The 13892-nt window shown below is 53.9% G+C and overlaps 1 protein-coding gene across 1 annotated transcript in view; it reads right to left on the reverse strand.

The window, feature by feature from the left end:
• Positions 1-247: 247 nt before the first annotated feature.
• Positions 248-13892, reverse strand: part of NOS1 (nitric oxide synthase 1) — a 112217-nt gene continuing 98572 nt past the window's right edge. The window contains 9 exon segments of the mRNA XM_071209808.1: positions 248-5927; positions 6935-7053; positions 8666-8860; positions 9494-9642; positions 10627-10748; positions 11931-11947; positions 11949-11990; positions 11992-12020; positions 12736-12946. Coding sequence (XP_071065909.1) covers positions 5912-5927; positions 6935-7053; positions 8666-8860; positions 9494-9642; positions 10627-10748; positions 11931-11947; positions 11949-11990; positions 11992-12020; positions 12736-12946 — 900 coding nt within the window. The 3' untranslated portion in view covers positions 248-5911.

Raw genomic sequence — 13892 nt, forward strand, 5'->3', positions numbered from 1 at the left:
GAATGCCATGCAGGGCTGGCTAAAGCTATCAAGACAATATCACAGGATGACTTGTCCCTCTGTCCAGTTGGGTTTCTTCATTGCCTCTCCCTTCCCCAGTGTTGATCCTAAGAGCCCCTCCCCCAATAAACCTCCTGCATGCTGATCTCCATCTCGGAGTGGGCTTCTTGGGGCACCCAAGCCATGCCAGTGGGCAAACGGGGGAGGGCTCCCCAGCAAATCAAACAGAAGACAAGACTCAGCCAGGTTGAGTCCACTTTTTAATGTTTTAACCATAATGCAAACAGGCATAAGTAGACTTGTGTTGATTTCCATAAAATTAGAAGATGAGAACTATACAGAAGAAGAGCATGCGGCGAGCACAGCCTACACAACCTCGCGAGCAGCAGGGGTGGGTGTCGGTCCTCGAGGAAGGTGCTGGAGCACACGGGACACTTGGCAGAGATTTAGCAGCATTGAGAGCTCAGAGGTAGGGGGCAAGTCCGAGTTTCTGACAGCGTGGTGGAGGGTGTGGGGAACGACAACCCCGGCCCTGCCCACCGCCTCAGCTTCCCCTGCCCTGGACGGGAAACCTGCGGGTACAAGAACGCGGTGGACGGGCCCGCTCTCGGCCTTCCGGAAAACCACTGCTGAGCCTGGAGAGGGTCACACAACCACAGTGACAACACAGCAACAACAAAATGGGGTGGGGGCAGAGTGGAGGGGTATGACTCTCGGGTGTGCTCTTAGACCCAACCCAAGAGCACTGGCACTTGGCTGGGATTAATCTGAGCAGAACCCAAGGACACAGACTTTTATTGAAACGGAGCTGCTCCATCTTTCTGGCTTGGGAGGGGGTTTGCGAGCCCATGCTTTGTTTGTTTCACCAGAAATACTTCAAGTCTCGGTTTGGCAGGCGATGATGGAGATGAAACCACTGGGCTGAGGAATGTGCTGCTCCAGAAGGTCACTGATGAGAAGGCCTGGGGCAGTGGGTTGAGATTTGGATCCCCCTCAAGTCCAAGAGCAGTGGTTCACACCCCGGAGGGATTTGGCCTCCCGAGGGACACTGGGCAATTCTGGAAATGTATTTGGTTGTCATACGTGCCAGGTGGTGCTACGGTCATTTAGGGGGCCTCAGAGGCCAGGGATGCTGCCCCACATCCGACACCGTCCAGAGCAGCCCCCCAAACAGGGTGTCCTAAAGCTTAGGGGCCGAGGTCATGGAACCATTGTCTACAAGACTCTGGGAAGCGGCTGAGTCATAATAAGCCTGCTGGCCAGGACCACCTTATTAATTAAGGGCTCTCTTCTGGACCAGGCAGACATGTCCTGCTTGTTCATTCCTGTTCAGACATTCTGGGTCAAACCAAATGCATAAACGTTCGAGGGTGTATTTACCCCTGATCACCTCCCCAGCACGTGGCTTTGACAAGTATTCATAGCAGACACACCCAAAACATGACCCTGTCATCCAAGGGTGAACGTGGACCTGCAATCCCAAGTCTGAGACACATTCTTTAGGGAAAGGCAACTTTTCCTTTTGGCCCTTTTGTTACCAGGCTGGGACTGGCAGTGAACCCAAGAGTGGGATGGGCGTGAGAGAAAGAGGGAGAGGCCAGGACGGTGTCAGCTTGCAGAGGCCAAATCTGGGTCTCTGGGGACCATCTGAGCTCAGTCGCCAGGAGGCAGGGGCCCCTCCCTCAGCTTCCCTGGCCCATGTTTGCTCCACCCCGGCCCCCAGCCTTTAATTCTTGAGCTCCGTGGGATATTTGGAGGCTGGAGGCTTTCCGAGGGTTGGGGGTGACAGAGTATGGACAGGTTTTGTAGGAAGCCTGGCATTGTATTTCTTCCTCCTTGTCATCTATAGGTAGCCTAGGATTAGCTTGCCAATTCACCCAGAAAGCTTGATGGTCAGGTGGGCAGATCACGCCGGAGAGCCACACCAGCAGAGAGAGAGCGAGACGGGGGCATACGGCCTTTTCCTAATGCCGAACTGAAAGGCCTGGCGCTGTAGGGGTGAGGGGCCCCACATGTGCTTGACCATCCTGGCAGGAGCTCTTGGCCTCCCGATCTGAGTCAGAGAGCCTCTCACTTGTTTTGGGCTCAGGGCAAAACCTGAGCCCTCTAGAAACCAGAAGCAGGTGGCTGCCGAGAGCTGAGCTTGGCCAGAACACCCTGTGGTTCCTAGACCAATATCTATTGGCCAGGGATCCATTTTCTTCCCGGTCCCTGGGTGTGGCTGGCCCTTGGAAGGACTGGCCCGGACACCGCAGGGAGAAGCTCGCTGTCATGTCAGCACCTCAAACTCATCTTCCCCCGGAACCTCTTTTTCCTCACACCTCCCCTTTCTCGGCAAGTGGCAAGACTCTGACTTCTCTCTTGTCCTCACCCTCCACAGCAGATATGTCCCTGGGTCCTGGTGACTCAGCCTCTGGAATGTCTTTACCATTTCATTTGCCTCTGCTTGCATTCATCCCTGGTTGCTGTGATAACCCACCGAGGGCTCAACCAGCCAGCCGTCATGTTCTCTGCTGCTGCCAGAACATTCTTTCCAAGGCGTAATCTAATAAGGACTCCCTGTTGACCACCAAACAAAGTCTAAATTCCCTGACTTGCCACTCACCTCTCCCCACTCTCTGGTCCCTGTCTACCTCCTCGGCCTTCCAACAGCTGGGCTACGGCTGAAGCGGCTCCTGAATGTGCGCCCCCAACCCCAAGCCTTTCCTCTCGCTCTTCCCACTGCGGGGCAAACTCTTGTCTCCCAAAAGCTGCTGGTGGAATCCCACTCACTCCTCAAACCCCAGCTACAGTTCAGTTCATAGGACATGTGTCTCCACTTACTAGATCACCTCTTGGAAGAGTGGAACCAGGTTTTGCTGATCTCTGTTCCCTCCCCTTGCCTCCTACACGCGGGAAGCCATACACGTAATTAAATTAAAAACAAAACAACAAACAAACAACAACAACCCCTAGCTTACTCTGGGCCAGGAACTGTAGTTGGGCATTTTATGGGCATTACCTCCTTTAATCCATCTTGACATAGAGGTGGACGTGTAGGCTCAGAAAGGCCAAGTAACCAGCCCGAGGCTATCTGCACGTCATTCAGGGGCAGAGTCAGGATTTGGACTCAGGAACCCCACTTTGGTTGGCCTGAAGCATTCCCAAACACAGACAGATGCCTCATTCCAAGGAAACGAAGAAGCTCTCTCTGCTCCCAGGGAGTTTAACATCTTTTCTATCACAACACAAGATCTGGACACCGGATTCACAGTGATCGACAGGAGAACATGACTGTCTCATTCCTCTTGGCCAAACTGCGTGTCAAGGTCACGCTCATTAAATGGGTTAGAGCCACTGCAGGTCAAGTCGAGAGGGAGAGAGAAAGAAATAGCCCAAAACGCAGGTGATCCCCAAATGCCCAGTAAACCCTATTTTTCCTCACTTAAACCACAGGTTGCTACATCAGTTTGCACAACCTGTTGTTGGCTGGTGGGGTTGAACCGAAATCCACCTCTAGGGGGCACCATTTACCTACCCTGGATCAAAGTCTCACTGAAACCTAAATCGGAACACACTGGGAGGCTATTCATGACAGCCGGGCTTTGTGCTATCAGGAATTCTGGCAAGTGAGAGAAACACAGGAGCCCCGTCTCCTGTTTTCTAGCCAGGAGTGATAAAGCAGCTTGTGCTGGGAATTGAAAGGTATTTACTTAAAAAAATAATCCTTCTTGGGGAGAAAGATGAATTCTAGTTCTGTAGTAATATCTTTGGACTCCCTGATAAAATGAGCCAATGTTACAAGAAGGGCAGGATGTACATGAAGAAGGTACCTTGGCCTTACAAATGCTCATGAGTATTTATTTAGGGACAGGAAAGCCTTTGTGTATAAAGCTTGATTTGAAGAGGGGAGCACTGATAAATTTCTGCTTGATGGAGGTTGGATACAGCGTTCAGTTCCTGGAGAGCTAGTGACATTGTAGGAGGCATCTCAGAAGGCTTGAAGGGATGGGACAAAAGCCCCTGGGAGAAAAGCTGCTTGGGTTTGCAGGAAAGAAGGGGCTTACGACTGGCATCCCTTCGGGTGAGAGAGCGCTTGGGGGAGGCTGTTGAACATTTGGTCTCTGTGTCCATGGAAGACTGAGGAGAAAATGGGATGAAAGAAGGCAGAAGAGATTATAACTGGCATGAAGCTGAACTCTCTGTGGCGGGGATTAGATGCCAGTGGGGGCTGCCAAGGGGGACAGAGAAAGGCAAAACACTGTTTTCCCTTTAGCTCTAAGAGTCTCCACACTGGCTCTTTTGGGTTCTTGGCACCTCACTGTAACATGTTTTCTTTGGAGACCCCCAAACTGAGCATCAAGAAAGACATGCCCATTGTACAGTACATAAAGGAAATGCAGTTTTTTTTTTTCTCGATGGCAAAACAAAACAGAGGGATTGAATGGGCTGTAACTTCCTTTCATTCCTGGGGTAGATCGGTCGAGGCTGGGGCCGGGCTGTGTGTCCCTGGAATTTCTTGGCTCTCTGGGGATGCTCCGTGACATTGAATTTTGGCACTTAAATGTCAAAAGGGACCCACCAGTCCCTTTACTCTGAGAGGGTACACTCAGCAGTTTGCCTCCGGGAGGAAATTGCATCGGTGCCTACACCTGCTGACGAATTTGCCATCCATTTTTGATCTGAGTCCAGGGTAATTTACTTGTCAAAATAGTTTTACAAGGTTAAAAATTGGGGGGATCATTTTGAGAAGGCCAGAAGACCGAGGGCCAGGTCCTCCCAGGCCCGGATGGCCGTGTCTACAGAAGAAGCAACAGGGCGCTTCATCAGAGGCCCCCTGCATATGCTGCTCTGACCGGCTCCCCATACCTCATCTCCAGGAGTGAAGCAGCAAACCCCATCTTGGGGAATGAAAAATAGCCTCGAGATTTTCCACGGAGAGTGTTGCCAGTCTCCTCATTCGCAAAGCTCGATCCATTCCTGCCCGGTAGCTTCGTGACGTGGTGACCAGAGAGACGGAGGAAGAGTGACTTATCCAAAGTCACGCTGCGGGTCCGTGGCAACGATGGGAAGAGCTTAGCTCCCAGCATGCTCCCTTGGACAGCAGGACTTCTGGGCCTTGCGGATGCATTTGCCTGGGGAGGGGTGTTCAGGGACTGGGCCGAACCCGGGGACTCTCACCGGAGAGGTGGAGTTGAAGGGGGAGGTTTGTCCAACCCCCTGCCCGGATGGACTCATCTTGCAGTGCGAGTTCCACTTACAGGTGTCAGACTCTAAATCCTCTAGTTTTTTGTGGCTCCCCCTTTCGGGAGGGGGGATTTCTTCCCCTGGCCCTTTACAATCAAGACAATTAGGGTCCCTCCAAGTGCTGCCCAGACCCTTAATTAAGGACACGGGGGGAACTTATCCAGGCCAGGGGCACGCTCTTGGCACCGAGGGTCGGTAGGCGCCGCGCTCGCTCAGGCAGGACAGGCGGGGCCCAGCGCGTGCCCGACCGAAACGCGGCCATGAAAATGCCTAAGGGGAGGACCCGGCTCAGAACACTCCGTCCAGTCCCCGTGAACTTTCCAGGGGAGCCCCAGAAGAGAAGCCCTGACGGGCCCGAGGGTCGTCTTCCAGGGGTTTCATGCACCCGCGAGCTGCTCTTGTAAGGAAGGGGGGCGCAGAGTTCCGTAAAAGCCACGCGGATTATAAAGCCATTTCAAGGCAGCAGGGACACTCAAGGAGAGAACCGAAGAGGGCCGAGGACACCAGCAAGGCTGGGAACCCGGAAGAGGGAGACCAGGACGCGGCGACAGGAGGAGAGGCCGAGCGGGGTCACGTGGAGGCCCGTGGAGAAGGTTCAGCAGTGGCCGCGCTTACAAAACCTGCAGCCGTCCCCGCAGCACTCGGGGCCGCCCACCTGCCAGGTCCATCGGGGCGAGAGGATCCGCTAGTGGCTGAAAACCCTGTCGGAGGAGAGGTGGGAGGGAGTCAGTGTGGGTGGAGCAAGGCTGTTCTGCCGCCCTGAGGACGCCCGGAGCAAACCACCCACACTCCTCTCCTTCATTTCCTCCCGAGATCCAGAGCCTTGGAGAGGATCTGATCCATAATTGAATGAATGAGTGAGTGAGTTAATGAATGCTCATGGACACTGCGGGCAAGGAAAAGGGACGCTGCAAGGTGCTTCCCGGCAACCACGGAAGAAGTGATCTTAAAAGACAATGACCCGGACTCCCTGGACTCAAAGTTTTGTTTCCAAGACTACCGTGTTGTTTTAAGGGACAAAAAAGGAAGACACCAAGTTTAAGAAATGGCGTGTGTGCCCTGCGCTGGCAAATCGTCAAAGAGAAGGCGGATTCCTGCTGGATTTAGTGTCAAGGGCACTGGCTGTGGTTTAGACATGTGCAGTGGCAAGGCGTGGGAGGGAGGGCATTTAGCAGGGAGATCACCACCCAGGCGGATGGGTGCAGGGATCAAGCCCTGAGGGTCCTCAGACTGTTTCCAGAAATTTCTAGGGGGTGAGGGAAATTGTCAAAATCAGAGTAATTGAAATTTAGGTTAGCAGGCAAGTCCCCACCGATTTGGGAGGTGAGGGAGGCAGTGTGGACTCCAGGAGCACATTCTCCCAGAGGTGAGCCATCCTTCCTCTAGGGGATGCCCCAGGAGGGGGCCAGTCTGAAGCAGGGTTTCCCACTTTTGAGGGGGTCTCAGACTCCCCTAGAAGACTGATTCAAACACAGGTTGCCAGGCCCCACTCCCAGAGTTTCCGATTCAGCAGGTCTGGGGCGGGGCTCGGGCATTTGCGTCTCCAGCAATTCCCAGGTGAGGCCCGTGCCGCTGGCCCAGGGACCCCGCTTTGGGAACCAGTGACCCTAAGGAAAGCCGCGGTAAGTGAGGGTAGACCTCCCTGCCCATCAGCACCCCGAGGAGAGGGCTCTGCCCACCCCCCGCCCTTGGGAAGGCGCCCACTTACTCGTCTGTATCTTTTTTGCTCTCTTCAATGAAGGCAATGGACTCAGATCTAAGGCGGTTGGTCACTTCATACGTCCGCAGGGTGACCCCGAAAATATCCTCGTGGTACCGGTTGTCATCCTAGGGGACAGAAGAGCCAAGGAACAGCCCTCAGGTGCCACCCTGGAGAGCGGCGGACCCTGCCAACACCCTGGGGTGGAATTCCACCTGAAGAATGCAGCTCCTTGAGAAACCAGGCAGAGCTCAGCGCTCCCTGGGCCCGGGACCCCGTCTCAGTGAGGCTCGGCTCCAGGCCACAGAGAGTCCCTAGCCTGGTCGGCAGAGGGACACTTGGGTCCCCACCCGGAGATGCTGCTGCTGCCCTATTTGCCAGTTCTGAGGTCAGAAGCAATGTCAAGTGTACTCCACCTCGTGCCTGCCGGCTCAGGTTCAGGGACTGTCAGGCTTAGTGTGAAAGGTCACAGCCCATGGAGACGAAACACGAGAAAGGGTCTGCTCAGCCCTCAGGGAATGCCTGCCCACAGCTGCCCGAAGTGGAGGCTTTCAGGGCGTGCAGGGGCTTCTCCGAGGATGGGCATCTTTGCTCAGCTTTGCCCGGAAGCAAACGAACGAGGAAAGAGGAGAGCTTCCCCTGGGAGGCTCAGAAAAGGCCCCGTGACGTTGGACTTGCGGCATCCGAGCCGTTCGGAAGCTGTGGGAGCTCCTTTGGGGGGCCGGAGGGGTCGGGAGCCAAGACGGTCCTCAAAGGGCAGCGTCGTTGAGAAGTAACCAGGGGACGCAGGCAGGGCTAACGGGATACGTGTGCGACAAGCTGCGGGTTACGATGACGTGCAGGGTTAAGTGCCGGCACTGGCCTGCGTCCCGGAGGTTCTGGAGACTCCGCCTTTCCTTTTTAGTTGGGGTGGTTTTTCAACTCTCTGCTTCAGAGTCCTGAGGAATCTAAGGAAGTGTCTCCCCAGGGTCGCATCAAAGAGGCCGAGCGGCTGGCAGGGGCGCTCCAAAGCTCTCCTTTGACTCCTGACATTTCTAATAGAAAGTTCTTTTTTTATCTGCTGGGGATTGGCTTAGACTTTGGCCAAGGGGTTCTTCTGCAGAAACATTTGACTCCTGCTCGATGAGGGAAACGTGGGTAAGGACGGGGTCACTCCTGGAGCTTTCTGGAGGTCTGGGGTTTGTTTTTTTTTTCTATTTGGGACAGTTGTTCATCCGGCGATGCCTTTGCTTGCTGGGCTGCCACTAAACTCTCCTGGGTCTTTAATAAATTAGGAGAAAGCAGCCCTTCTTCTGGGTGGACACAGCTCCATGCTGAGGTGCATGGCTTGGAGGGTCAAGGATAGGGACACTTTTACCCCCACTTCCTTTTGTGCAGTGCTTAAACTGCACAACTGCACAGGGCAGTGCTATGGCTTGGTTCCCGGAAGAGGAGGAAAAGGTGGACTGTTAGAAAAAGGATTGTTTCTGTCGAGCTACCTGGAGGGCCAGCTGCTCGTAATTCTTACACACCACGGCCCCCCACCATGTTAATACACGCACCTGTACCCCCAGTTCTCCTTCTTTCTCTAGCAACCATGCCTTAGGGACCACCTGTATCCTCTACTCCCAGCTGTAAGTGGAGAAACAGGAGCAGGGATGTCATCATGGTTTCCCCACTCATCAAGATCTGTGGGTGAGGAAGAGGGGACAGGAAAGTGGGTGCTGGAAAAAGGACCTGAGGAGCCCACGGGCCACTCACCCGCAGCCTGCTGATGAACACACCAGCGTCCTCCGCAGAGAGTTTCCCCTGCTGGGTCATGATGCGCTGGATGGCTTTGAGGACATCTGCGGCCATGGTGACGTCCCCGCAGACGTAAATGTGGCCCCCTTGCTCCTTCAGGGCTCGGTACACGGCTTCGGCCAGCTGCTCCTGCAGGATGTCCTGCACGTACTTCTGCGGGGGTTGGGGGGAGGACCCGTGAGAAGGGGCTGCACCCTGTAACCCTTCTGTCTGGGCAGGGGCCCCCCAAGGCGGACATGAAGAGACACTGGGGCCAACGAGGGGCTGTCGGGGGACACTTGCGCCAAGCTGGCTATGGTGGCAATAGCGAAACAGTGGGCCAGGAGGACGTGAGGGGGCCCAACACCCCCCAGGGAATCTGCCTGGATTCTTCAGGTTGCCTTAAACCGGCCCCCAGTCAAGGCTGACATTCGGGCACATGGTGGCAGGGAAAGCACCAGACTGTTAAAACACTGCCACACTTCCACGCCGGTGGGCAAATAGCCACTGCCCTCTGATTGCCCCCACTGGTCGTCCTGGTGCTTTTTCTGGGACCCTCTGAACCTCCCCATGATCCGGTCGGAGCGTGCTCTGGTTTTGTGACCTGTGTCTCATGGGTTGGTGCCTCTGGTGACCCTCAAAGGTTTTAAATAAATACGTGTCTCCTCCGTGCTTCCTGAGGCACAGAACAACTTTACGGGGTAGATTCAGGAAGGGGAGGAGGAAGCGCACGCACATGTGTGAGTGTGTGCGCACGCACATGTGTGCTGGGTGGGGAGGGCGCGCTGTGAACGGGCCGGGGGCTACCTTTGGTTTCTCCGGCTCCCGGGAGTAGGCCGTGTACAGTTCTCGGAAGACCCCCTTGCTCTTGGCCTGCAGGGTCTCCTCCCGGTAGATGTGGTCTATCTTGGATTGTCGACACCCGAAGACCAGGACCATGGGACAGGGACTCATTCCTGGGGGCAGGATGACCTCAGGTCACTGACGGCTCTGAGGTGGGATTTGGGGGGGTGGCCAGGGAGGCCAGGGCTGGGGTGGTGTGTCCCCTTGTGCGTGTCATGTGGACAGAACACACGGACACCGGGGCGGGTGGGCCCACGGTCGTACATGCATGCACACACCTACGTGCACACACACATGCACACAGTGCACACCCGTGCCTGTACATGCACAAGCAGGCACACATAAACACACCACGGGAAGCAGGTGACGGGTATTCGGACTCTGGCAGCCCGTCCTCCTCCCGGGTCCAGGGCCTCCACCTGCCCCCTGGCTACTTAGCAGCCCCCCCCCCCCCCCCACTGGATCCCAGGCTCTGGAGCCTGACTGCCTGGGTCCAAACCCCAGCTCTATGTCATGGTGAGCAACGTACTTGACCTTTCCGTAACCCAGTTTCCCCATCTGAAATAATGATAGTATCTACCTCGTTAGGTTATTGTGAGAATTAAATGGAAAGCAGAAGAACTGTGCCTGGTCCACGGAAGTCCTTTAGACTTGTTAGCTCTTCTGCTAGAATGAGTCTTAGTAAAGCTCCATACGTTTTGGTGTAGGGCATGGCTCAACTATGGGTTTCTTTCTCTCTGTCCTCCCAAATTGGATTTATTATGTGTCTCACCAAGCAAGACCTGCTCTTGAATAAATGATCTTCGGGACAACTACATGATTGCGTTTATATGATAAGGCTTAATATCTACCTATTTATGTGCTATTTGCATTTTAAGGGGTCAAAGAAATATTCCCTGGGGATGGAATTCAGGCCCCTACCACAGGCTGTGGGAGGATTTGTTTGGATAGGTGCTTTGAGTTATACTGTGAAGGGCGAGGCCAGTACTGCACCCTCCTCCCGGGACAGATGCCGTGGACGGAGAGCTCCATCACTCCTGGCACTGCCAAGACCCAGCTGGCCTCCCGGGTCCAGGGGCTGCCAGACCGCGACCCACCTTTGTGTTGGATATCAAACTGCCGCTGCTGCCAGAAGCTTCGGAAGGGGGCGATGCCGGTGCCCGGGCCAACCAGGATGCAGGGCACTTGGGGATTTCGGGGTAGGTGGAAGCTGGGAGCGCTGCACAGAGAAGAGAGAGTCAGGGTGCTTGTTGGGCTCACATCCGAGCAAGGTTGGCTGGGTCCCAGGGGGACCGGGTGGTGTCTTAGGTAGAGGCACACAGAACTTGCAGCTCCTCAGCCTGGACTGGGTGCCTGTTTTCAGGGTGGGAGTCCCAACGATTTGGAGAATTCCAAGAACTGGAGGTCCCCAGTTCCTGCATATCGCCCCATGCCCCATTGCTGAGCAAGCCACAAAACAGCAGTGAGACTGACTGAACCCAGGGTTCCTCAACTTTGGCACTACTGACACTGGGGACAGACAACTCTTTGTGGTCGGGGGACTGTCCTGTGCCTTGCAGGATGGTGAGCAGCATCTTTGGCCTCTACCACTAGATGCTTGTAACACCTCCTCTGGTTGTAACAACCCAAATCATCTCCAGACATTGTCAAATGTCCCTTTGGAGACAAAATCACTTCTGACTGAGAACCACTGATTTGAACCTACGCGCTATCTCCTCAAATCAGGAGTCAGTGTGCAAAAAAGTCACCTGAGGGAGGGGGGTTGAAGTAAGTCTGGGTTCAGGACCCGAATTTGGAAGGACCCCAGGTGATTCTGATGCTGATAGCCTGTGGACTGTCCCTTGACCATTCTGCCCTAAGCCGGTGAGAAAAATGGTTGGCCAAGTCCACTGTCCAGAGACAGGCTCTTGGTTGACAAAGCAGATACCCATCGTGGGCCAAAGTTTAGGTATGTACAATAAAGCTGAGATGGGGGACCTCACATCGATGGGGTGATGGGATCCGCCCCATCCCTAAGAAACTAGAGATGTGGCCAGGAGAAGTTAGACGGTCTTCCTACCAGTCTGTATGTGCACGAAGGCTGAAACTGCACTGCCGGGGTCTCGACTGTAGCCCCGGCACCCAGCACATACGCGCCTGAGAAGGATGGGGTGTGTTGAATCGCGTTTGGCTAGAGAACTGCTTGGCTTGCTCTATTGCTGTATCCCATGATCCCATTTCCTTAACAATTCTGGAAGGATGCAGGACACCGGCTTCCCATCTTGTCCGACCCGGGCTTCTCTCTAGAGCGCCAAATCTGCTCTTTGGGCCGGCCCGCCCACCCCGCCTCAGGATGCCAGGCTGGATTTTCAGGATGTCAGGAGGGATCTGGGATGGCCGCGCATTTCTCTTTGCCACTCACCCTCTCACAAAACAGGGGGACCACTTCGTCGGCCTGAATTTGGTTGAGCCAGGAAGAGCAACACGCCGTGGTGAAGTGGTCCTTCTCCGTCTAGCAAGATAAGCAAGGTGGCCTGGCTCGGTTACTGCCCCGAGCTTCCCCTAGTCCCTGCTCCTACCTCCAACCCAGGAGCTCCGCAGCTCAAGGCCGAGCTAGCCTCTGCCCCGGAATTCATGGTCTACAACCCTTCCTCTGAAGGCGAAAGAGGAAAGTGGTTTTGCTGGCATGAGCTTGTGGCTGTGAAACTGCCCAGGGCCCTGCTGGGTAGGAGGGTGTCAGATTCCAATCCTGCCCCTAAGAAGGTCTCGGTCCACATGCTCTCAGTGGCTTGCTGGGACCCTAGTCTTGGGGCTCTCTTAGGCATTCTGCATTTTAAATGCTTTTCAAGGAGGGAAAATGCGGGAACAGAAGTTGGGTTATCCGACTGACCTACTACCAGTCACACCTCCTGCAGCAGAGAGCTCCCCTAAGGAATGGGAGGGGGTGGAATGCTCTTTCTTCCTCGGAGGCACAAGGGGGTGGAGGGAGTAAAAGGGACCCTCAAGCACTGGGGGCAGCTGACATCCAAATGCGCCTCCCTCCGCCTTCCTAATTCTGCATGGGGTTGGCTCTGCCTAAGGAGACAGTGGCAGGCTCTGCTGGTCTTGGGTGTGAATTCCCTCCAAGGGGCCTGGGATTTGGCCTGGGAATAGCAGTTCAGGCAGATCCAAGGGGCCCCTTGGGGAAAAAATGCAGAGATGGAGTTTCTCCCTGTGCCTCTGCTCACCTCGGGTGCGGTAGGAGACGACGGCCACGGTGAGGTGCACCTCGTCGGGGTACATGTCTGGGGACGAGCTGATGGAATAGTAGCGAGGCTGCAGCAGGGACAGCTGGGTCAGCAGCAGGCTGGAGGGCATCTGGACCGACGGGAACTCCTCCAGCACCTCCACGATGGTGGGGTTCTTGCCCCATTTCCACTCCTCGTATTCCTGCAAGCCCTGTGCCAAGGAGAGGGACAGAGGGCAGCTGGAAGCCACCTCCAGGCATTTTTTTGCCAGGAGGGATGAGGAGGTTCCAGGGGAGAAGGAAAATAGAAGTCATCATAATTAACACTTAGATACCAATTACTCTGTGCCAGGTTTTAATCCTCCCAAAGACCTTATGAGTAGGAATTACCGTGATAATGTTTTATTCCTTAGGGCTACTAAGTGGTGATGCTGTTTTTTAAAAAAACCTTTTTAGTTTGAAATGTGTTCAGACTTAGCAAGACAGTTACAAAAAGAATACAAAGCCCATACAGAGAACTCCCATATATCCCTTGCCCCTAGATACCTAGATCCACCAATTTTTAAATTTTTGGCACATTTGATCATCCATCCATCCATCCATCCATTTTCTGAATACTTGAGTGTAGGCTGTGTACATTAGACCCTTGAACACTTAATACTGCCATGAACATTTCCTAAGGACAAGGATCTTCACTATTCAACCATCTTAAGGGCAGTTATCAAGGTTAAGCAACTTAACATCAATATAAAGCTTATAGTCAATATTCCAATTTTTTCACATGTCCCAAATAATGTCCCTTTGAGTCTTTTCTCTTCTCTTCCTAGATCCTGTCCAGGATCATATATTGTATTTAATTGTTATTGTCTCTTTCTTTCTTTTTTTTTTTTTAACTGTGGGAACATATATACAACATAACCCTTCCTATTTCAACCATTCCCGAGCATACCATTCAATGGGATTAATCACATTCATGATATTATGATATTGCAGTGCCCTCACCAACTTCTATTACCAAAATCATGCCTTCGCCCCAATCAGAAACCCTATCCCCATTATGCATTAACTCCACATTCTACCTGCCCCCTGACCATAGAAACCTGTACTCAAATTTCTGTCTATGAGTTTGCAAATTCTCTATTTTCTTTGTAGTTACCA

The sequence above is a fragment of the Dasypus novemcinctus genome, chromosome 19, assembly GCF_030445035.2.
Source record: "Dasypus novemcinctus isolate mDasNov1 chromosome 19, mDasNov1.1.hap2, whole genome shotgun sequence".
Taxonomy (NCBI): domain Eukaryota; kingdom Metazoa; phylum Chordata; class Mammalia; order Cingulata; family Dasypodidae; genus Dasypus; species Dasypus novemcinctus.